This window comes from Hemiscyllium ocellatum, chromosome 23 (assembly GCF_020745735.1).
Source record: "Hemiscyllium ocellatum isolate sHemOce1 chromosome 23, sHemOce1.pat.X.cur, whole genome shotgun sequence".
Lineage (NCBI taxonomy): Eukaryota > Metazoa > Chordata > Chondrichthyes > Orectolobiformes > Hemiscylliidae > Hemiscyllium > Hemiscyllium ocellatum.
The window spans coordinates 38,082,961-38,108,647 of record NC_083423.1 but is presented as its reverse complement, the minus strand read 5'-3'; the positions used below and the strand labels follow the sequence as shown (position 1 = coordinate 38,108,647).

The following is a 25,687-nucleotide window of genomic DNA, read 5'->3' as shown; positions in this document are numbered from 1 at the left end:
TGGTTAATTTGTCAGGCAAATTTGCAGATTGCAGTGTAATGAATTAGAACTCTTAGCAGAGAAGCACCTAGTGTGCAATTGTTTCACGTCTTCAGTGCACTGATGCATTTTTAATGGGATTTCCTGGTGCGATGGTAATTCAAATATGTGTTTTAAAGAAATGTGGCAGAGCATATTATTCAATGGAAACTTTAAAGTCAGAAGGCCTAGTTGAAGTTATTCAGAGCTTAATTTTTGATTGCATTGTAAATTCTGAACTGCAAATGTCATGTCTTAGAACTAAGATCATTTGGCTTACAGGTGTTCTGATTTGTTTGAAAATGCCTTTTGGATATGAGGGGAGTTTCTGGATAGCCCAAATTATCAATTCAATTTCAATATAGGTTTACACGTGACACCTGAATTGAAGTGCACATGATCAGTATAATGGGTTTTTGCATTTCATTGTGTATTGGAAAGTAAACAATAGAACTGTAGCTTTAAGTTTTTAATCAATGTACATAGTGGCAGGAAAATTTGTATTCACAAGAACATTAATATTTTAGGAGCGTCCCTATAGTTTCTTTTATTTCAATCATTCCATAATTATTCTTTTATCCTAGCACCATTCTAAGTGACCCACAATTATACTATCCTTTTGACATTGTTTTTAAAAATCCCTTCCTTGCTAGCTTGGTTGGGTGAGCTGGCAAGCTGTATGTGTGAAATTGGTGCCCTGCCCCCACCCCACAGTCCCTTTGTGAGTATGTCAGCCTGAATTCATAACAGGAGGAGGGTCGTTTCCATGATTTTCAATGGCAAAGATGAGGGGATGGTTTCAAACAATGATGCCACACTCTCCAGTTGGAGACACTTGCCTCAAACAGTTGCAGTAGTTAATTAATATGCTAAAAATAGGAGCTACTGATGCAAATCACTGCCTGTTGAACAACAAAGAGGGGACATGTGGAGCTTTGATAGCCAAGTTTATGGTGCTTCTTACAGTGGAAAAGAGGAGGGGAGATAGAAGCTTTGCAAGACTTTTGCAACCTAGGCATTAGTCACTCTGGGCCTCCAGCCATTTGCTAGCTGTCTCATTTGCATTGTGGGTGACATTAAAGGCATTTACAAGGTTATTGGGCAGTAAAATATGTTCATGTGACCGTATGTAGGAGCAGACCTACAGCAGTGTTGGTTGGCAGGGCCACTGGCTTTTTATTCAGTCATTTATGATCAGTTTATTTCTGAGATATCATTTTATTGATAAGTGTACCATAATTCTGTAATAATTGAGTTGTCTTTGGATCATTCTGTTCATATGTTGTTTAATATTTGTGGTGGGAATGATATGTATTCTGGAAATTTAGTGTAAAAATTACTGTTTGAGAACGTATACAGTTTTTAAACTTACTTTACTGTGCCTCTCCCCACAGAGTTTAAGTTTGCCATGTATCCGCCATCAATGATTGCGACTGGAAGTGTTGGGGCAGCAATATGTGGACTTCAGCTGGATGTTGGTGATAGTTCACTTTCGAGTTATAACCTGACAGATCACCTGGCCAAGATCATACACACAGATGTGGTGAGTATCCTGTTACACTAGTGAGAAAATCCTCACAGGTGATTAGCAACCAATATCTTGTCTGTAAAGTATTTTCAATTTTAGTTGCAAATCCTTCTGGAGTTAATTTGCTCTCGGTGCAACTAATGTATTTTAGAACCCCATTTTAGGGTATTGTTCGATTTAAACTCTTTGGGAAGATGTCTTTAAATGACTAAAGCTTTAGGAAAGTGAGATAGAAGTATAGACGTGAACTTTAGATTAGATTCCCTATAGTGTAGAAACAGGCCTTCGCCCCAACAAGTCCACACCAACCCTCTGAAGAGCAACCGACCTACACCCATTCCCCTATAATATGGGCAATTTAGCATGGCCAGTTCACCTAACATGCACATCTTTGGACTGTGGGAGGAAACCTGAGCACCCGGAGGAAACCCACGCAGACACGGGGAGAACTTGCAAACTCCCCACACAGTCACCCGAGGTGAGAATTGAACCTGGGACCCTGGTGCTGTGAAGCAGCAGTGCTAACCGCTGAGCCACCGTGCTGCCCAAATCGTGAATAACTTAATCCATTACATTGGGAGGATTTTGTAAAGTATTACCCTCAGGAATGAATGGGGCTTCACTCCTGTGTCATGAATGTGGGTATTCTGGCTTAGTAGCATTGCATGTTTATGGTACCTTTTGTATCACTTAAAGTATCAAAATGCAACCACTTGAGGTACTAGTTGAAGTTGTTCTAGAAACTAAAAATGTGCATGTCTCAGGTAGCGATGCTGTTATGATTAAGATCACAAGTTATTTAGTCTCAGCTCATTTGGACTGCAAGCATGGAATTCTGCTATCATTGAATTGTAGAGATTCGGTTCTTAAAAACTGATTTTGAGTGGGTTAAATTTGTAATAGTTTAATAGTGTAATAGTGAAACTCAGGACTGGCTAAATCATTTTTTTTTTAGAATTTACATTTCTGAAAATGTTGACGTTGTGGTGCTCCTGATTTTCATATGAACTGTTCAACTAGAAGATAGTGTGTGGAAAAGATAATGCACAGAGGATGGCTGTGATTCAACTTATTACATCAGCGCAAAGTCCATTTGAGAATCAGGGAGAAATAAAATCCAATTGTACTTTCAAGGTCTCGGCATTATTTTAGTATCTATTTTTACCGTAACTAATTAGTAACAACAAACAAATTTTAAAGAGAAGCAGCTACATGCTTTGTCAGTTTCCATGTAATTTGCTGTTTGCATACCATAGCCATATTTTGGCAGGGTAGATGGTCAGTGTTTCTTTAGATTTCTGCAGTCTTGCCAAAGCTGTAACATGACATTATTTTCCAGACGTGGTACTCTACGTTTAGCATTTTCCTGTCCAAAATAGAGGTGCTGTCAAAAAGCAACAGTGTGTGCTTACAGTTGTGAAGCATGAAATGTGAATAAATATACATGTTTCATTTTTTTTATTGCCATTGATGGAGTGGCTGTTGTACATTCAGGAATTCTTCTTGAGCTCTTTGCCTGAAGGCTGATTCTTGATGATTAATCACCAAACTGTAGCAAAATGCTGGGGTATTTTTACTGATTGAGCAAGAAGACAGGCAGTGAATCTACTAGCCCTGTGCTGGTGGCACACATCAGATGCACTTCTGTTGAGCCAACTTAATTAATTGGTTCTTAATTCAGAAGTTACAAGTTTTTGATATTATAGTTCTAAATTTTGTTGAGAAAGACACTTGTTTTAAGTATTCTTTTTATTGTCTACAACTTTTAATCAATCGTGATCCAAGTAGGAAAAGATTTAAAACATGCCCCAAGTATACAGTTTTCTATGCAGTAAAGAGTTATTTCTGAGGATCTGCACAACCATCCTTTACCACTTCTCACTCAACTAAAAGTGAAGTAATGAAGATGCTGGAGAACAGAATATGATTGTATGGAGCGGGAGTGGACCTTTCAGCCTCTTGAATCTGTTCAGCCATTCAAGAGATCATGCTGATCTGATTGTAACCTAAAATCCACTCCCACCTACTTTGGATAGTCTTTCACCTCTTGTTTAAAAAGAATCTATCTACCTCTGCCTTAAACATATTCAAGGACTATGCATCCATATCCTTAGGAAATGAGTTCCAAAAACATATGGTTCTCAGAGGAAATTTGCATGACCTCTATTGTAAATGGGTGACTCTTAATTTTAAAACAGTGACACTTAGTTCTGTATTCTCCTATAAAAAGGAACGTTCTCTCTTCCTTTGCTTATCGAGACCCATCGTGATCTTATAGCTTTCAATCAGGTTGCCTTGTACTGTTCTAAATTCTGGGTACAAGCTTAGTTTGTCCAACCTTTCTTGAGTCAACTTGTCCATTCCAAGCATCAATCTAGTAAATCTTCTCTGAACTGCTCCATACATTCTTCTTTAAATTGCATAACAAAGACATCGCATTGTATTCCAGATGTGGTAGCGTTCTGTTAACTTTCCTAATTATTTGCTGTTCTTGCAATTCCACCTTTTGCGATTCATGCTATAGTCGCAGATACAGTTCGATCTGCTGAGTTTCTCCACTTTGAATTTTAGTCACTTATTATAAAAACAGACTGCTATCAAACTGTCTACAGAACCTTCATTATAACTTGATGGCAAGTGATATAAGTCAAATTTGCCAGCTAGGGCCTTGTAAGTGCCAGCTGCAAATATCAGGACAATGTGATTAGGTTTTTGGGGTACATGTAGTTTTTATCGAGGACTTCGGAATGGATTATATGCAAATTACATACAATTACTGATGTAAAGTAATAGCATGAAATATGTAGAAAATCATTTGATGTAAGATGTGTATATTTAAAACAAAAGACTACATTGATTTAAATATTACTAGGGCTGCTGATTTTCATGATTCATATTAATAATATAGACTTAGGATACGCAGGGCACAACTTTAAACTTTGCCAGAAACACAAAGATAGTACTTAAAAAGGATAATGAAATGAACATATGAACATAAATTAGGAGCAGTAACAGGATATTTGGACGTTTGGAATTATTATTCCATTCAGTAAGATCTTGACTGATCTGTTAGTAATTCAATTTCCACATTCTTATCTAGCTTTGATGGCTGTAGATCCTTGTTGGGCAAAGGAATCAATCTACCTCCTTTTAAAAACCTTCTGAGACAGTGTTCCAAAGTCGTGCATCTGCTAGAAGAATCTTCTTTAATGACAGGGTGACCCCCTAATTGTATCTGCTAGTTCTGGATTTGCCCACAAAAGGAAAGATCCTTTCCATATTCACTTTAAGACTGTTCAGGACTTTGCATATTTCAATCATGTTACCCCTCACTCTTCTAAATTTAGTGAAAATAAGTCCAGTGTGACCAACCCTTCCCCCATAAGACAACCTGCTCATTCCAGGTATAAATCTAGTAGACCACCTCTGAACTTTGTCCAATGCATCCTTTTTAAAAATACATCCTTTCTTAAAATACTGCATAAAATATTAGCAATATGGTCTCACCAATGCGAGCAGCTAGGTGAAACTGAAGTGGGACAGTTTTTTGTAAGAAGAACAAACTGAGAGTTTAATTCTAAAGGTTGTGTTCAAAACGTTATATGGATCCTTAGTTTTATAAATGATGTAGACAAGAAAGTAATGATGAGACTTTGTGCTGGCTCAACTTCAACTGGAATATTGTATCCAGTTTCAAGTGCCACAATTTAAAGGACTTGAAGGTTTTACTGTGCAAAAAAGGTACAAGAGTAGTTCCAGAGATTGGGACTTCAGTTCAATATAATGGTGAAGATGGGTTTGGTCACTTAAAAGAGTAGATGGTTGATGGGACATTCGATAGCAGTATTCAAAGTTGTAGTGGTGGAGATGGAGGAAATGAAACTGAGTTCATTGCTGGAAATGCTTAAAACTAGAGGAACTGATTTAAGATGAATGACTCAGTCAATAATATCATGCTAACCTCTTTATATTTGGATTTGGAGTATGATGGAGGTAAATCTAATTGAGTCTTTTGAAGGAGAATTGATAACATATAAAGGGAGAGAATTTGTAGAGCTTGAGGAAAGGGACCAACTCGGTGGTTGTTGCTTAGACATGGAACAGACGTGATGACCTGAATGCCAAATGCAAACATTTTATGATAAGTAAGAATAGAATGTGTATGATTCTTCGAACGCCAAATGGACAAGGAAGCAATTTTAACTTGTTTGAGAGATGGTAGTTGATCCATTAGATTTAAAGCATTTGAACTGCAGTGTCTATTCATTGATAATTCTGTTCTTATAAATTGCTTGTGTGCACTTCGTAACACAGTAGGTAAACTCAAATAAGTAACAAATATCTGTGACTGAGCTAGGTAAAACCAAGGACTGCAGATGCTGGGAACCAGAGTCTAGATAAAGGCTCTATCTCAAAGGAATAAGGAAGATCTTATAAACAAATGGACATTTCGAGGAACAAATTGGGAGATAGGAAGCAGGATCATTAAAACTGCCATAAGTTTTGACATTTTCTAAATAACCTATTCAGTGATATTATCATAGACCTCTGGAACAGGTTGGATTTGACGCAACCACCATCACAAGACCCCTCAGTTCATTACTTCCAATTAAACCAATCTGGAATTAAGAGTAGGGTATTTTGCTAACTTGAGTTTGATCATGTGCTGTTCATGCATTGGCGACCCCATTAGAGTCCAGGCTGCCTGATTAGTCACTACCACATGTGCATATTAATAAACAGTGATATTTAGTGTATGTGCAAACTAAAGGAGACACAAGGCTTACTTGAGTCAGCAGAAGAGAACAAGAGACACATGCCCAGTCAACCCAAAATGAGCCGGTGTCCCCAAGTGATTGTGTAAACCACTGCTTAGAGAGCATGTCATTTCTTCTGTACTTATGAGAAACCAAATTCTAAGAGACTTGTGAAAATGTACTTTTGACTGGAATTGATCTTTTAACAAAAGATATTTTAGGTTGCCCCTCTCAAATACCAACTATAATTGTAATTGACTTGGTTTTACAATTAGTGAATGCCAAAATTCAACACTAGCTCCAAATCCAATGGGGCATTTTACTGCATTAATATCACCTACATTCTATGTAGAAGAAAACTCGTGCATAAATAGGATGCTTTGCACAACTACAAAATATCTGAAATCAGTTTACAGCTAGTGAAATACTTGAGATAGTTACTGTTTCAATGTAGCAAATGTGGCAGCTAATTTGTGCATCTCACCTCCCAAAAACAGCAACGTAAGAAGATAATCTGTTTTTATGATGTCGGTTAAGAGATCTGTATTAGTCAGGATAATCGGGCTAACTCCCCTGCTCTTCAAATTGATGCTGTGGGAACTTTGGCATCATCAAACAGGTAGATGGAACTTTAGTTTATTTTCTTATTTGAAAGACAGCACCTTCAGTGCAATGCTGTCAACGTTAGAAGATTAACCTTGGTTTTGGTGCTTAAGCTCTGAGGTGGGTTCTTTCTTGAACCTGAAATTTTGTGACTCAGGCATGAAAATGTTACTGGCTGACCCACTCTTGCCATTGTAAATTGCAGTTGACTGTACAATGTGAGGCTTTTTTTTTCATTTTTTTGGTATGTGGGTATTGCTAGCAAGACAAGAATTGTAGGCTAATCCTTATGTCTGTTGAACTGCGTGTCTTATTAGGTTATTTTAAAGGACAATTAACAGTTACTACTTCGCAGCTGATCTAGAATCATGTGGGCCAGATCAAGTGAAAATGGCACATTTCCTTCCATCTGGTTCACCTGTAAGTGTTTTTACAAACGTCATAGATACCATGGTCACCATCAGAGATTAGCTTTCACTTGCAGATTTTATCGAATTTAAATTCCGCTAGCTGCCTCATTGGAGTTTGTGCCCATGCCCCCAGCTTGGGCCTCTGAATTATTAGGACCATATTAACACTGCTGCTGTCTTCCATTTTACTTCAGATAACTAAATTGATTTGATTAATCTTTTCTGGTTGGAACATAAAAAAAGTAACATGGATGTGTGGAAACAGCTTTACCTCAGGTTGACCCACTAAGTACAATGCGAATCTGAAAACCATGCCATGTATAATCTATTGTGATGGGGTACCCGTTGGAATTGTTGAAACTTTGCCAGACACCCTGGCCATGGTCTGAAGTTTACAAAGTAATCTTTTTGGGGCAGGAATTCTGCGCCTTCTCTTTTGAGGCAATTAATAGTAGCAGCACAGGGACAAGAATATTCTCGATCCTGATTTCCTGTGCTGTGTTTATGAGTTAGGCTCTGGCATTGCATTAACTTGAAGCTGAACATAACAAATATCAGCAAATGAAGAGCTGAATTTATTTATGTTAAAGTCTGTGAAGTTGTGTCCCTGAACTAACAGTGGCCTGTAATTTAGGACTATCTCTGACTCAATGGGTTCAGGGACAAGACTTGCTGATCAGTGTATCTTCATATTTTCACTTTCTTTGACTATTCTTTATCCCCTCCCAAAGTGGATAATCAGTTTTCTCAAGTGCAAAGTGCTTAAGTGCTTACATATTGGATCTATGTAAGCTCTTTGGTATAAATACTTAGTAAAAACAACTGTATATCTCCATCAAGATAGAAGTGTCTTTAAGATGGGATCATGTAATACATTTTCAGGCAAACTAAAAGTTTATCCACTCTTTGTACTGCTTAGTGCTTGTGGTTTGGAAGCATATGACAGGATTTGCTTCCTCCTCGTGCTTTGTTTGTTTGCAGACTGTACTTAGTATGCGAGAAAACAGTAGCCAGGATTGACTGAAATGAATGGAAGAATGAGATCGTTTCCTACTTGTAGTTGGTTGATTTGGCAGCTATTAGCATCATTCAGCTTCTAATTCAAAGTGCTTTGCATGTGGAGTAAGAGTGGGGTGATGCAGCTATCTGAAATAATTGTGCTGTTGCATCACATCCCAAACAATGGAAAGCAGGATTTACAGAGGATGCTGCCAGTTTTAAAGTATATCCAAGGATAGTTGTAAATAGTATGTGTTGAAGTAACCACATTTTTTATATACAGCTATCATAAATTCTGTTACTAATTACTTAAGGATTTTAGATTGCCTTTTATGATTGTTACAGTTTGGACAATAATCACCTTACTGCTGAAAGATTTGAATAACACCTTTCAGCATTTAAATTCACCATTTAAGTAAATTGTGACATGGAACTGAACTACTTGTAGCATAGGCAGATTTTAAGAAGAGGTCACATGGATACTTTTATGTAAAATCTGTTGTGATGGCTTTCACCTTGAAAGGTGCAATATTAAGTTTGGCTTTATTTATGAAGAATAACTTCTGATATCTGAGACCAAAGTTCAGTTTTGTGTTCAGTCAGATGGATGTTTGTCAAAACTCCTGGTGGTTAGGACTGTCAGTTAATTTGTAACTGCTATTTGAAGGCAATGTACTTTTTAAAACATTTTCCTATCCAAGCTCATCCATCAATTGAAAAATCCTTTTCCTATATCAAAAGCGTTTAGTACTCTTGGCAGATTATTTAATCAAATCTTCAATAACCTGTCATCTGTTCTAGAAATTTGCACTAGTCTTTCACTCTTTGTTACCTTCTTGGTTTAATCAGTAAGAATAATAGGTTCCTAGGTATTAGTGTTGTTAAGGAAGAATACCATGTCCACTGCCAGAATATAATTTCCTGTATTCTTTTGATGCTAGTAATCAGCTACTTTCCACAGCTGTAAATGGCCACTAATAATTCACTGTCTTTTAAGATGCATTGTAAAGTTGAGATTTGAATATAAGAACACAAATGTACCAGGTTGTGAACAGGACCATTGATTATTCTGTAAAATCTTTTAAAAGCCAGGAATTTAAAGCAGTCTCCATGCAGCAAGGACCAGTTTTCCTAAATCAAATTTTGAAATCAGATTTGTAGCATGCCCATTTTGAGAAATCCTTTGTTCTCTTGAGGTTCTCTTGCATTGACTGTTGTCTTGTAAAAATTTGAAATCAGGGACTTGGCTTCAAGCCCACAATCCTACAACCTGATCAGCTATTTCATGATGGCAGAGCATAATACATAGACCTTATGTCAGTTTAATTTTGTTTTAGAAATATAATCCATCTTATTCTAACATTAGATTGTGCCTGTATGTACATACAGTTGCTGTATGTAAACATTTGTGTTCATCTGTCATACTTAGAGATTTTTTAAAAAAGCATCCTCAATAACAAGTACAGTGTGTATGTAAATTCATACTAACAACAGATCTTTCCAGTGACCAAGTCATTTAGAACAAGGGCTCAAAATCAGCAAAAGGGCAATGAAAGGGCAACAGGTGCTAACCCAGTCAGTAACACCCATATTCCAAGAACTAATGAAAAGAAAACTAAAGTCCTATCTGTACTCAGGTTTAGTTTAATATCTCTTTTCGAGAAACAGCATCTTTGATAGAGCAGCACTATGAGTAGCGCAGTGGAATATCTGCTTAGAATTTTGTAATCCTGGAGTGGAGTTTAAAATCTCCAACCTTCTGGGGTAATAATGCTACCATCTAATCCACTGGCATTTTTTTCTATGAAAATCAGGAAGTGACTAGGATTTCAACTGGACAATTATCTTGGAAAGAAAGATGTCATCAATTTGCAACTGAGAGGAAGAGCTTTTGTTCAGCCTAGTAATTCTGTTGCTGTGTGATGTGCATGTGGAATATGGAAAGAGCTAGAATGCTTCTGGTTGCTTTGCATTTGCTGATGTTAAGCTATAACACTTAGTGCATGTGTTTGCCCATTTATTTAGGGTTGGCACTTCTTTCACCTACACCCTGTTCTTTGAGACACAGTACTTCTGCTTTCTATTAACTTGCGATGCAGCCTGTATAACTTATCTGAGGAGGAAGCCCTTCAGCGCCAAGCAGGGTAATTCTTTTTTCCATTTTAGAAGGAGCAGCTGCAGCAGTGAATGGAGAGCCTCTGTGTAGACATTGCACCATTCTTCAGCAACTGCAGTGATTTCCTGACTCTTTTCTTCTTGTTGCAGTAATAAATCAGTTTGCCTTTAATTTGTAACTGCAGCTGTGCCAATTTCACAGCATCTTCTCTCCTCTATTTCAACCCAAACTGAAAGCTGGCATTGAAATTATCAATGAGCTGTACCCAGAAGTTTTGGTTATGTTAGTTCCTGAGCATACTTGTTCAAAGCCTGCAGTGCATAGTTCCCAGAGACCAAATGTAGGATGAAAAAAATCTACTTTTTTTATATGATACAGCTGAACTGAAGCAGTTCTCTGGAATCCAGTGAAAAGACCTTTTTCTTAACCTGTAGTTCAGAGTAACTTGAATTCTACAAAATGCTGCATTTCTACAATTCAGAGTATATAGTGTAGTAAACATTTTGGTAGGTATATATTTAATGGGTGTGTGGCTGGAATTTTAAAAGCCTGAGAGGGTGCATTCGGCTGTAGATATGTATGTAAGATCATGCTTTTAGTTGAATTCCAGCACTCATGGAAAACATGATTTCCAAAAGGGGATTGGGATTTGGCAATCCATGTGTCTCCAGTTAACTGGTTAAGCTTATTGCAAATTAAGATTGATTGAGTCTGAAAATCTCTGTCACTCTCTGGGAGATGCAGCAAAACATAGGCTCTGGTACATGTCATTGTGGCTGTAATGAACACGGTAGAAATCCAGGAGGAATAACGGTGCAAAAATAGGTTGCTGGAAAAACACAACAGGTCTGGCAGCATTGTGAAGAGAAATCAAAGTTAATGTTCTGAGGAAGGGTCACTGGGCCAGAACATTAACTTTGATTTCTCTTCACAGATACTGCCAGACCTGGGGAGCTTTTCAAGCAATCTCAGTTTTTGTTCTTGATTTGCAGTTCTTTCGGGAATAATGGATGTGTTAGCTGAAAATGTGTTGCTGGAAAAGCGCAGCAGGTCAGGCAGCATTCAAGGAGCAGGAGAATCGACGTTTCAGGCATGAGCCTTTCTTCAGGAATGTACCCATTCTCGATTCTTCTGCTCCTTGGATGCTGCCTGACCTGCACTTTTCCAGCAACACATTTTCAGCTCTGATCTCCAGCATCTGCAGTCCTCACTTTCTCCTAATGGATGTGTTAGTCAACATATGGGAGGAATGGAGACTTGTACTCAGTGACTCAACTAGTGGCACAGAACTTTCACTACAAATGTTGAGAGGCTTATATTTGTGAATAGGAAAGGTGTTGTAAAACTTGAAAGGGTTCAGAAAAGATTTGCCAGGATATTGCCAGGATTGGAGGGTTTGAGCTATAGGGAGAAGTTGAATATGTTGGGGTTATTTTCCCTGGAGCGTCAGAGGCTGAGGGTGACCTTTACAACTTTGAGGGAAGAAGTTTATAAAATCATGAGGGACATGGATAGGGTGAATAGTCAAGATCCCTTCTCCAGGGTAGGGGAGTCTGAAACTAGAGTGTATTGGTTTAACGAGAGAGAAAGATTTAAAAGGGACCTAAGGGGCACATTTTCATGCTGAGGCGTTTATGGAATGAACCACCAAAGAAACTAGTGGAAGCTGTACAATTACATTTAAAATGCATTTGGATGGGTATGTGAGGAAGAAGGGTTTCGAGTGATATGGGCGAAAAATTGGCAAATGGGACTAGATTAATGTAGAAAATTTTGTCAACATGAACAAGTTGGACTGAAGGGTCTGTTTCCATGTTGTGCAACTATCTTAATCTAAGTGGTGCTGCTCCTGAAAGGGACTACTGGCATCATGTATCAGTTTAGTAGAGGATACCCAAGAAAGCTGTGGTGAATGAACAAGTAGCAGGTGATGGAATGAACTGAGAATGGGCTGCATGTGAACTTTGGTAGAATAGCGAGGAACTTCAGTACATACAGTTCCCTTGTCAGGAGGAGACCAGAGGAGCAGAGCACAGGAGAAGAAGCTGCTTCCCATCCAAGTGGTCACGTGTAACAATTAAGAATCAGCAACATCCAAAATAACAATGCCAGTACTTAAAAGGTGCACCTCCTGCCGGTAATTGACATCTAATATTTAGACTCGGTGCTCTACTGATCTGAGACGCCTCAGCTCCAGTTGTAGTAGACCCTTACTTGTAACTATCAAGGTCATGTCTCTCTGAATTTTAATGACACTCCTGCTGAATTGAGTGTCTTTATCCGTGGTGAATTCTTCTGGATGGCAGGAATAGCACCTCTCCTCTGACATTGTTAAAACCTGAGGAAGCCATCCAGGAAGTGTGCAACTGCCTGGGTCAATGCTTGCCCAGACCACCATGCCTCCTTGGTGATCTTTCCTGCTCCATAGTTTTTGAATGGGAAGTCTTGTAATAGCTGCCATTCACTTTACCACTGGGCCTTCTGTCACTGGGATTTTTCTCCAGGTTATTCCTAGTGTTGCTGATTGAGTGCTAATCTAAGGTTCAGGCTTTTTCTTGCATTTTAAATCACGGCACATCAGCTGTGTAGGCTCTAATTAGAAATTATCCGGACTTTGGTCTCTTTGACCATGAACTGTGTCAGAGATTTAGGGAAGAGAGTTGAGACAAGTGTGGTGGAGATGCTTGATGACTCAGGAAATGGAGTGTAGATATATCAAAAGCTAATGCATAAAGGAATTGGAGCTAAAAAATGAGGCATTAGGGAACTTTAAAGTTTTGAGAATTTTGTTTAATTGGAGTTCGTACAATGAGGTACTGTGGGTAAGCAATGTCCTTGCCCTTGGATGTGAATAGTTGAGTTTTGGGCAAGATTTTAAGTTTTTGGAAATTGGAAATTTTCAAGTTATTGGAGAGCTGAAGCTGGATAATGATGAATAAAATTTGGGGTTTGAGTGGAACACAATACCAAGAGCATAAAATTGGAATCAAATTGAGATATAAAGAGGGAGCTGCTTTTATTTCTCTTTGTATGGCATGGCAGGTATTTCGTTTCTTTGCAGTGAAGAAATAAACGTTAGGGTGTAAAATGAATGACCAATTTGTTACACCTGTTCCATGTGCCGGCCCATGCACAATTCTCCCCAGACTCCAGCTCCAATGCTTTTTGTATGGCTTCATTTAAACTGGGGGTTGCTTGAGAGGGAAATTGAGAAAGTGGTTAGACCCAGAACGTTGACTTTGATTGAGAAGCTTTGGTTTTCCCACTGAAGACAGTCTAGAGTTATCTATAAAGTAAGATCAGACAGTTATACTTCAACAAAATAAAATGTATGGTGACACAATTTATGATATTGCAAATCAAAAGTTTGTGAAAGGAAATTAATTATGATTTGTTAGTGGTGAAGATGGCTAATAACTGCATCTTTAGTATCACTGTCTAATGTTCTCATCAGTTTTGTAAATTTGGCTGCCAATATTTGATTCTGGAAGTACTGTTTTAATAGTTTGTTTTAAAACAGTAGGAAAAAGTGGTTCCTATGTATTTAATTGAATGTTAAAAATACAGGAACAGTGACTAAGTTTTCTTTAATTTGTAAACTTTAAGTTCCAGGGTTTATCATGTCACAGTAATATTTCTTTAATCAAGTAGTTCAAATTTTATTCTGTGTTGTAATTGCACATTAATTCATCGTTAAACAAATAAAATGACAACCTACAGTGAAAGAATGTGCGTTGCAGGACAGATAATTTCTCATTCGACAACAGAATAATTCAAGTTGAGAGATTTAGCTATGCCTCAAAATTATGCCTATGATATGGTTAATCTTTTTCTTAATAGGATTGTCTGAAAGCTTGCCAGGAACAGATCGAATCATTGCTGGTCAACAACCTGAGACCGACTGAGCAGGACCATTCAAAGAGGGTGGATGAACTGGACCAGGCAAGCACACCCACAGATGTGAGAAATGTAAACCTGTGAGGCTACAGGAGTGGAAAAGGCTATGTGTGATCTTCCCTTTAGGAAGATTTTTTTTTGTTTTTCCTTTTTAAAAATGCTCCTACATAGAAACTATCTAAAGCTTCTTTTAGAAAACAAAACTGATATTAAAACTATGGTGCCTATGGTGTTCTGCAGAAGGGAATCCCACCTTTATTTGTTTGCATAATTGCTGTTTTATTATTGACAATGAACATGCTTAAGAAGCATAAAAATAGCTAGCTAAATGCAGGCCTGTGTATGTGGGGTTACATGATTAGATATTTACTGTTCTATTTTATGGTGCATGCACCCTCTTCAATATATGAGAAATTGTGGCTCAATTTAGATTGCAAAGCAATAGCCTGAGTGAGGTGGGGAGGGTTGCTGGAAAATAGTCTTCTCTTTTGAGTGAACCATCTTCAGTGTGGATGGATTGCAATACTGCCTTAACATATTGAACTTATCTTGAATGAAGTTTGGTTATGGGCAGGATTGCTGTTCTGTGGATTTGTTTGACCTTAATTAATGAATGCATATGTGGAAGGTTCCTATTTAAACCAACTTGAAAGTCTATGTCATGGCTGTGCTGTGTACATTTTCTCCTCATATCTGTTTCTTCCTATTGTCACTACTGTAGTATGATACTCGTGTTTCTCTGTTTGTGTTTTCACTCTATTGCCACATCTATCAGTACTTACCCATGCACCCTCCACCCCCCCCTTCTCCAAATAATGCACCTGGTCCTAATTTTTCTCTATTTCCTCATCCATTCCACCCCTCACCCCCCGCCCTGCCCCACAACAATGTGTCTTTAACTGTTCTGGTTCTGCCTTCAGAAATGGTTCATTCTACACAGCAAATTGTTAGCCGCTCCTCTAACTGTGGGCCAAATTTGAATGTGTCTAGGGAACTCCTGTTCCAATAGCCAGTCAGCTGATTACACTGCCACTGCACTCTGCATTACACTACATTGTCCAGATTGTAAGAATCTTGATCATCTTTATTGGTCTCAGATTTCAACTTTGATTCCACCTAGCATTCTGTGTGGAAAGCAGAGAAACCAAACTATATCCTTCCACTTGAAAAGAGGTGAAACTTCCAAACATATTTTTTTTGTGCAGAAATTGACCCACAGTTAGCATTGTTGTAAACCATTTCATTTGAAAAGCACTTTGAATATATTTCCCTAGGGATGAATGAAATGGTTTATGAAATTGACTTGTTTTTGTTTCCCAGTTTCTGGTGTATTATATTATCATGTTGCTGGAAAAAGAAACAACATTTTGTATGGAAGACATTCCAGTTTGGGTTGCAACATTCCACAGATCTTTAGTAACTTCATATGTTTTCAGTGTCACAGAAGGATCTTTGTGCCACAGGGATGCCGAGCCTTGGACATTTTGGATGAGAATCATTGCTGGTGCAAGAAGCAGCAAGTACCATGGTTCACAACTTGTTGTTATTTGAGAATTTGTATTCAGTCTACTTGAATTTTTCTGCTCCATCGTTGGGCATGGATGGTAAAGAGTTGGGGGCAGTGTTTATTTGCACATGTTTTGTAACAGTCTGAAATTTGCAAAATTAAGCTATTGATTGAAATGTTGAACTAGGGATTTGAGAGAGGTAGGATTAAAGAAAGTATCTGGGGGAAATAGATTTTTGCTGAATTGACACAGCCTGACTGGGGTTGATGAGGGTAGAAAATGGAGTACGAATCTTTATTTTGCGCTGCTATGAAAAGCTATGATTTGTTTCATTCTTATTCACATTAACAGTACTTGGCTGTATTGTTTCACTGAGTGTGCTGCTATTTTATAAACATTTTTATAATATATTATTTTACCGCTTAAGTTTCAAAATTCTGAAGTAGTGGGAATGGAAAATGAATACATTGATTTACTGGAAATACCCATGAACAGTTTTTTCCAGTATTGTTTCATGATTTTCTTTTTGTCACATTCTGAAAAACAGCATAGTTACCTCAGGTTTATTGGACAACAGTATGGTTAATTTCACAATACCTCACACACTACAGTTTTGGGGAGCCTTGCAGGTTTTGTTAGTATAGAGAGATACAGTTGAGCTTAGTGATGTCTTCTTGCTGAGATGTACAAGCTGGTTGCACAGACAAAAGGCTCCCCCTGGGCTTGGATACATTACCATTTACCTCATTGACTTTCTGATGCACAATTCTGTTCTTAAACCTTCCTGCTTTACTGAGTGTGATGCCATATCAATAAAATGTTATTCTCTCACAATGTTCTCTTATGTTTTGTTATTCATATGGTTAAGGGTGAATGGAAAGCATTTATAGTTGGACTAAAATGTGGAAAGCTTGTGGGGAGTACATGATCAGTTGATGGATACAAAGCTGAATACAGTAGATTTGGAAATAAATATAAAGTCTTGTTTCTTCAGTATTGAAAAGGCTTTTTTATTCAACTAATGACTTTGAAAGGATCATATGGTTTTATGGTGTGAAGTAAATGGCATGTCTTATGGACAATAAAGTTTCTTAGTCAAAAGTGCATATGTGTGGGTTTTGATTTCCCTCAACAGTCATCTAAAAGAGGCAACTCTCGTTTGCACTCCATTCTATTATACATCACATTGACAAGATGTATTAATTATTAACACAAGCTTGGTTTCTTGAATTTTGATGAATAGAGTGGAATTTTGAGGAAGAAATATAAATAAGTTGCATTCTTCACATTGAATACTCCTGCAAAAAAAAAGTATTTTGACTAACCCAGCATGAGTCCTGTCAAAACAATACAAACTACATCTTTAAATGAGCACAATGCAAAAATGTTCATTCAGTTGACTTATATATAGGAACTGAAGAATAGTGCTGGAAAAGCACAACTGGTCAGGCTGCATCCATGGAGGAGGATAATCAACGTTTCAAGCATAAGCTCTTCAGGATATTTAGAGGAATATCTCGGACAAATCATGGTGTAAAGTGAGCGTGCATTTCAAACACATCATTATCTAAAATTGCAATTAAAAGTATTCCAATTTTAGAACGATGTGAAATTATGTATTAGTTGTAAGGATGTGCAATGAGTTTGGTACTTAACCCAATTCCAAGGATAGATGACAAAAAACACTAGCTATCAATCTAGAACTGAATTGGGAATCTCTGAAAAACATGATTAGCAAAAGTGTACAAACTCCTACTCGGGACCATCTAATGGCATGGTGATAGTGTCCATATCCCTGGACTGGGAGGCCTGAGTTCAAGTTCCACTTTCTCCAGAGTTATGTGATAACATCTCTGAACAGGTTGATTGGAAGAATAGGTTAACTAGGAAAAAATAAATTATAAACTCATACTGGTGGGATTGAGTTTGCAGTATATACTTGAAGTGTTGAGGAGCTTATGTGCATGGCCTGCAAATCTGAGAGTATTAAATTTTTTAAGTGCAAAGTGAACCATTTTATTAAGTGGACCTGCAGACAGGTTGCGTTTCTTAAAGAAATGTTTGTGTTGTGTGGTTTTAAAACCATGTTGAATCTCAAAATTGGAAAATAATACACTCTGTTAGACTTTCTAACATGGTATTTAATTTTTATGATAAAGGTCCCCCTTCAAAAAGTAGGGTAATATTTTTCCACTTGATTTAGAGATGACTAGAAGCCCTAATTTGAGCCATGTAGGTCTAATGCAAAGTATTCTTTTATTCAAAATCTACCTACAGTTTAATGACACCTTCTCTATCTGCTTCAGTATGTTAGAGTGAAAGGAATTCCATTCAGGTGAATTGGCAAATTATTATTTGGAAAAATTGTGGTACATTATGCTTTAAATTAATGCTTTTCATATTCATGAGAGTTAAGGTATAGTGAGAGAAGTATATTAAATGTTCCTTGACTCTGTCACTTCATATACTACCTTGCATAAGCACTTATTTTGCTTGAATGCTGTCCAATTTTGCCATTTTTCTCCCACTGTGCCATTATTTAAATTTTTCTTTGAATTCCCTATGAAAATTTTGGCCTGCACATTAAAATCTATCCTCTTGTTGCTTCTAAATTCAGTAGACACTTTATCAAAGCCATCAATGTAGGCTTTTCAGACAAAATGGGCAAAAAACATTATGGATAGTTGTCTGGAAAACCACATTCAGAATTCTGGAACTGTGTAATAAAATTGGAATTTGACTTACTCAGTCACCATAAATTTTTGACCTTGTAAAACAATTCTTCAGCTTGTTTTAACTCAAAATAAAAATGAACTTTCTAACAGTAAATTATAAATAATACTTTAGTAAATGGTCCTTTTCAGGCCTCCAATCATCAGTATGTTAATACCAGTGGTTTGAAAGCAGTTCCAATCCCTGTTAAGCTGGCTCTAACCACATTTCTAACCTATTTCTCACTGCCTATGCATTCCAGAGAAAATGCAATGCAAAGTTTAGGCAAGAAATGTCTTGAAGCTTAAAAATACAGGGTTATTGTGCTGAAACTATTTTCCATGTGCTAAATGAACCAATAAACTACCCTGTAAACAAACATTTTGACAGTCTGAATAACTGTCTGTGTCTATGCTTTAGGTGAAATATTAGAATTCAGCAAATTTATTTTCCTTAGTTTCATAGTGTAAAGTTGAGGGTAAATAAATGTTGGAAATAACCCATTGACAACGTCTCATGTATAATTTTGGCTGAATGTAACTAGGTGTGTTACTAGGTCACTTCTATAGGAGTATTTTGGATTACTTGAGTTACCACTTGCTGAATCTTATGAAATTCAGCTAAATTTGATAATATTACCACAGCAAAACCTAAGGAAATGAATACTGGTTTGTGTGAGTGGATTATCAATGTGTTAAAATCATTTTCTTTGAACTTTGTAATACAGACACCATTTATTTAATCAGTACTAACCACTTTGCTCTTGGAATTCTATCCTATTTCTTGAAAGTAGTAACTTTTGTTAGAGTTCAGTTTCATAGACAATATGAGCCTCTATGTTGCTGCACATCAGCATTACCACAGTGCCTTATCCTATTCAAGTGGAAATATTTAATTTCTGTCCAGTGGCTCCTACTGAAAAGTAAAAGCAGGAGCGCACTCTTTAGCTGACTTCCCTTCTCTCCTCTTCTCATCCCTTTGCCCTGCAAAAAAAAACTCAGCTCCTGATTGTCAGATAGTGCAACAATAGTGATGTATATGTTAACTTAGTAGAATTTGGTCTTTGTTGTGTAGCAGTTACTATATTCTCTCTGCTTATAATTTTGACAAGGGTATTCCTATCTTCTGATGTAATTATCAGCTAAATATAGCTGAATAAATGTTTTAAACTGGACTGCTGCACTCATTACTTGATCTGTATTTTAGGATTAGTTTGAACATGAAATATCCCTTTTTTTTTCAATGAGCTGCCTCCAGAATATGTCCCATGTCTGTCCTCCTTCGTTAACTAGTGGGGCTGGAGTTACTTTATGATGGCATAAAATGGGCAATAGAAAACCATCATTATGTTGCAGTCAGTGAAAAGGAAGTGAGGAACTATGGGTTGCTGATATTGGTATTTGGCACTAATGGTAAACTGTACACATTCCATGTTTTATCTTTGCCGAAAGCATTCATTTGCTCAGCTAATGCTGCATATTTCTTAAGACAAAATGTAACCTCTATCACAGTATTAAATTATTGAATAAATTTAATTGTGAGAACACATTTGGATGACTCCCTGTTCTCTCACTGAGTAGGATGAATGTACTAACTTAAATGTGCAAAATCTAGGTTTTAAATTTTGGAAAATCTTAAATGCAAAATCAGCCTCTGCTATTTGTTAATGTTATGGATAAATGAAGAAAACCAATCTTCTCACAAATGAACATTGAATACTTCTAATGCAGATTCTTTGGAAGGAAATTGATGGGTATGAAAAGTGTGAAGTGAGACCACAATCCGATCTTTTCAAATAACAAAACAGGCTCAAGGAGCCTAAGGCCTAGATTTTGTGAGAACATCCTCAAACAAATATTTAAAATAATGAAATCCCACAATTCGTTTAGTATTTTCAGGAAAATGAGTTTTGCATAAAGTGGAGATAAAAGCTCATATTTTTGACTTCTAGGACTGACGTTTTGTCATTTAAGACAATGAACGAAGTAGCCTTCTGACATCTGTAGAAGATAACTGCACAGCAAATATTACTGACAAAGCTTTGCTGTTTTCAGCCTTCTGCTGTAACATTCATTATGTTCAAGAGATTTGTATAATTTATTGCCTAAGTGGTCTATATAAATTTGAAAAGGCTAGAATGAAGAAATGGTGATTTCTGCAGCACTCGAATTTGTAGATTACTGCCAAAGCTTTGCCACAGGACACTTGTATGATATCTTTGATTACCTTCAACTGCACATGCAGTTAATGGCAGCTTTCGTTTTTAAAGTAAGATTGGTGTGTACATGAGGCCAAGGTGTTTGGTCCCAAATGTTGATTTGATTTGGTATCGTGGTATTATCAGTTATCAAGTATTTTTGTCTTTCAAATATTTTAAAGTCCAAACCCTGACCTTTGCTATAAAAGGATTTTAGATAAAACAAATGTAATCGGAGTCCAAAATGGAAAATTGTATTTATGTTTTTTTTTCTCTAGCCCAGCTCTTTGTTTCTTTTAGGGGTATGAATATTCTGAACTTAACAGATATGGTTATGATATTTAATATTCCCTCATGATATCCCCTCCCTATTAATCTAAATGCCTACTTTAATGATCTGGAGATTATGAATAAAACCAACAAGTGGGAATTCAATTTGTCAAATCTAGAATTAAAAACCTAGGAATAATAACAATTATGCAAATATAGGTTGACAACATAACCTGCCCATTTTGCTTGCATCATATCAAGAAATGAAATCTGCCATTCTCGCCAGTCTGTGACTAGGGCCACAGCAAAATAGTTGACTCTTAATTGCTGGCTGAATCAGCCTTGTGTGCTGAGAAATAAAACTGAACAAATCAACTTTGTTACTGGACATGAGATAAATCCAATCCAATCAATCCTTAAGACCCTCACTAGCATCTGGGGACTTGTGTTAAAGTTTTGGTTTGTGATACAAGAACCACTCAAGGTTTGTGTTAAGATTTGTAGCTTGGGTACCAGTTGTTGTGATTGTGGGTATGTTTGCCGAGCTGGGAAATTGATTTGCAGACGTTTCATCCCCTGTCAAGGTGACATCTTCAGTGCTTTGGAGGCTCCTTTGAAGAGTTGGTGTACTGTCTCTTCTGGAATTTATTTGGTTCCATTCCTGCTGCTTCAGTTTGTTGTATTGGCCGGTATATTGAGTCTAGGTAGATGTGTTTGTTGATGGAGTCCATCGATGAGCACATTGACCTAGACCCAATATACCTGCTACTGGAATGAACAACCGGAACCAAATAAATTCTAGAAGACACAATACAGCAGCACTTCAGAGGAGGCTCCAAAGCACTGAAGGTGTTACCTAGACAGGGGATAAAATGTCTGCAAATGAACTTCCCAGCTCAGCAAACATTCCCACAACCATGACAACAACCATTATGAGGGAAAAACCTATCGTGGTGTAGAGTAGCACCTGTATTGAACAAACTGGTAGGAGTGCTCAACCAGAGACAGCTCAATCTTTACACTGAGGATACCCTCTCTTTATTGTGTGGTAGCACTACTCTGCTCAATAGGCTACATTGAGAACTAATCTAAGCTCTTGAAACTGGAATGAGGTGCCTCGAACCATTTGTAGCTGAATAATTGAATTCCTCTGCAATCTGTAACCACATGGTCTGGCATATGCTTTGCTCATTACTATCAGGCCAAGAGACACTAATTCAATAAGGAGAGTGAAGAAGCATGCCAAGAACAGCACCAGATGAATCTGTGGTGCCAACTTGCATACCTAGCCAAGCTATTCCAGTTCATTGCAATACAGACATCTACAAAAAATGTCGAAAATTGTCCAGGTATATATTTACACAAAAAGCAGAATTAATTCAACTCAGTTAGTTAGTGTCCCATCAATCTACATTCATCAGTAAAGTAATGGAAGTTGCCATTGAGCAACACCTGCTCAGTGATACCGTATGGGTTCTTCCAGGCATTTCCGCTCCTGACCTCTTTACAGCCTTGATTCAATCATGGACAAAAGGTGGAAGTGCAGAGGGTCTAGGAGAATGACCATCCTTAATATCAAGACTGCATTCAACTGAATGTAGTGTCATGGAGCCCTAGTAAAACTGGAATCAATGGGAATCAGAGACAAAATCTTTCCTGGTTGAAACCATACCTGGCACATCAGAGAATGGTTTTGGTTGTTGGAGGTCAGTTATTTCAGTTCTAGGACATCTCTAGAGGGGTTCTTCAGGGTGGTGTCCTTAGTCTAACCATCTTCATCTGCTTCAATGACCTTTCCTCCATCATAAAGGTCAGAAGTGGGATGTTTGCTGCTGATTCCATAATGTTCAGTGCCATTCACAAATCCTCAGATGCTGTTGCAGTCCATGTTCAAATACAACAAGACCTGGACAATATTCAGGCTTGAGCTGACAATGGAAAGTAATGTTTGTCACACAAACATTAGGCAATGACCATCTCCAATAAGGGATAAACTAATCACTACCCTTTGACATTCAATGGTATTGCCATCACTGAATCCTCCACTATCAATATCCTGGGTATTACTATTGACCAGAAACTCAACTGGACTCTCCATATTAATACAATGGCTATCAGGTCAGATCCGAGATGAGAAATACTGCAGAGAGTAACTCAGCATTTTAATCACTAAAGCCTGTCCACAATCTACATGGCACAATTCAGAAATATGATGGATCTGCACTCATCCAGGCAAGCAGAAACTATTCCAATATCACTCAAGAAGCCTGACTCCATCCAGGACAAAATGTAGGAACAAATTCCTGCAGGCTCTGGAATCTAATGAAAACAATGAATGCTGATGATCACAGTAGATTAGACAGCATCCATGGAGAGCATGCTAACAGTCATTGGACTCAAAACATTAGCTTGCTCTCTCCCCATGGATACTGTCTGACCCACTATGATCTCTAGCATTTGTTGTTTTCAGTCATTCAGGACAAAGCAGTTTGATTGGCACCACATCAACAAGCAACCGTTCTCTACCATAACGTGTACCAGTAGTAACATGTACTGTCTACAGTAATTCAAAGATGCTTAGGCAGCACATTCAAAACCCATGACCCCATCGATCTAGAAGGATAACGGCAGCAGAAGCATAGAAACATCACCACCTGAGTTTTCCTCCAAGTCAATTACCATCCTGACTTGGAAATATATTTTCATTCCAGCACTGTTGTGATGTCAAAATCTGGAATTCCCTCCTTAAGGGCATTGTGGGTCAACCTGCAGCGTGGACTGCAGTGGCTCAAGCTCACCACCAGGTAACTGGGGACAGGCAATAAATGTTGACCAACCAGTGACACCAATGTCTGAGTGAATTTTTAAAAAACTGGTGAAGCTACATAAAATGAAACCTCTCCCCCCTGACATTCAGTGGTATTACTAAGGAGGAGCCAATGAGAACTGCAGATGGTGAGAAATCAAACATCCTAAGGTCACCAATAGCCAGAACATATGAAAAAGAAGTACAGCACTAAGCCTCGTGAGCCGCCACCATTCATTAAGATTGTGGCTAATTTGTTTCATGAGTTGAATTCCACAGCTACCCCTCATAATCTTGGCCTACAAGATTCGATTCACCAGTCTTCATGGTGGAATGACCGTGCTTCTACCACCTGAGGTGCAGAATTCCAAAACTGTGCAACTCTGAGGAGAAAAAAATAAAAGTTGCTAAAAGGACCTTTAATTTGAATACAGCGCCTGCAAGTTCCGGGCTTCACGGGAGGAAATATTTCCCCATCCATCTTACCAAGATGGAGGTCCAGTAGAAAGCATATTTAATCGAACCACCAGAGTGTGTACCTTGCCTCTTGACTCTCCAAAATATTTCTACCACTTAGAAAGCTGGAGGGGGAATGGAAATGTTATGCACTTGCCTCAATTTGTGGGTGAATAGACCACCTACTCTATTACTGTGAGACAGGGGGGCACTGAAGGGGACATAATGCTTATGAATGGTGCTGAAAAATGTGTTGCTGGAAAAGCGCAGCAGGTCAGGCAGCATCCAAGGAGCAGGAGAATCGACGTTTCGGGCTTAAGCCCTGCTTCAGGACTCTCCTGCTCCTTGGATGCTGCCTGACCTGCTGCGCTTTTCCAGCAACACATTTTCAGCTCTGATCTGCAGTCCTCACTATCTCCCGCTGATGGATGGTCACGTGCAGGGAACAATGGCACCGCGTCACTGGGGAGTCCTTGTGCTTTGATTGGTTGCTATGTGGATGATGTCAGTTGGCCGGACCAACCTATCGGAGAGGTTTTTATTTCGAGGTGAAGCTGTTGCTGGGTTATTGACAGCATGAAGTTCAGGATCGTCTTGGTTCGGCAGTGAGTATTGGGGTGTGCGGTGGGTGAAGAGCGGGGCTGCTTAGACCAGGTCGCCTTACATTGGGTCCCTCTGACCGCCCCCTCGGTGGTTCTCTGACCGCAGCCGGTGTGTAAGTCAGTCTCAGTGCAGCTGGAGTGCCCATTCCGCCGGCCACTTTTGTTGTTTGAATGTTGTGGGGGGAGGGACGATTCCTAAATCCTCACCTTGATGCCCCGCTGGTGGTTTCCTTCCAACTCGCAGTTGGATGATATTGTACTGTAACACCGTGCAGCCTGGGGGGGGAACACAGGGGCAGTTTCATTCACGGCCCCTGAGGCTCCACAAAGTGGACGCAGCAGAACTAAGATCGGCCCTCGGCCTGAGTCTGCAATTCATTCTCTCTCCACGGATGCTGCCCGATCTTCTGACCATTCCCAGCAATCCCCCCATTTTCGTTTCAGATCAGTATTTGACCTGGTCAAGGTTGGGTACTCCTTTCTTGAAGCCACGAGGACGTGAATAAGCGAGTTATTTTCTGCTGAACTTGGTGGAGCTCAAGGTGGAGGACGTCAATTGTTAGTCAACAATATAAATGGGTATTGCAGCGCTGGTGTAGGTCGTTGCTTTATGGAAAAAAATATCAAATCAGTCGCACTCTACGGTACTCTTCCCAATAGACGAGTAGCTTTTTTTTTCACTTTATGCTCGTGCATGTATGGCAAACCCATTCATTTTTGTGAGTTCTTGTTGAATTTGCTTATCTCACTTTCAGTAGTGGATTAGTAAAAGCCATGTATGAATCCCTATAATTGAAATGTTAACAAA

General features: G+C 38.4%; 2 protein-coding genes across 2 annotated transcripts in view; both read left to right on the top strand.

Annotated features, from left to right (window-relative positions):
- Positions 1 to 16,670, top strand: part of ccnd2a (cyclin D2, a) — a 30,055-nt gene extending 13,385 nt beyond the window's left edge. The window contains exons 4-5 of the mRNA XM_060842888.1: positions 1,413 to 1,561; positions 14,272 to 16,670. Coding sequence (XP_060698871.1) covers positions 1,413 to 1,561; positions 14,272 to 14,412 — 290 coding nt within the window. The 3' untranslated portion in view covers positions 14,413 to 16,670. The remainder of the gene's footprint in view (positions 1 to 1,412; positions 1,562 to 14,271) is intronic.
- A 6,032-nt stretch (positions 16,671 to 22,702) lies between these two features.
- LOC132826607 (fructose-2,6-bisphosphatase TIGAR-like) overlaps positions 22,703 to 25,687 on the top strand; it is a 29,815-nt gene continuing 26,830 nt past the window's right edge. The window contains exons 1-2 of the mRNA XM_060842562.1: positions 22,703 to 22,721; positions 25,387 to 25,437. Of these exons, the coding sequence (XP_060698545.1) occupies positions 22,703 to 22,721; positions 25,387 to 25,437 (70 nt within the window). The remainder of the gene's footprint in view (positions 22,722 to 25,386; positions 25,438 to 25,687) is intronic.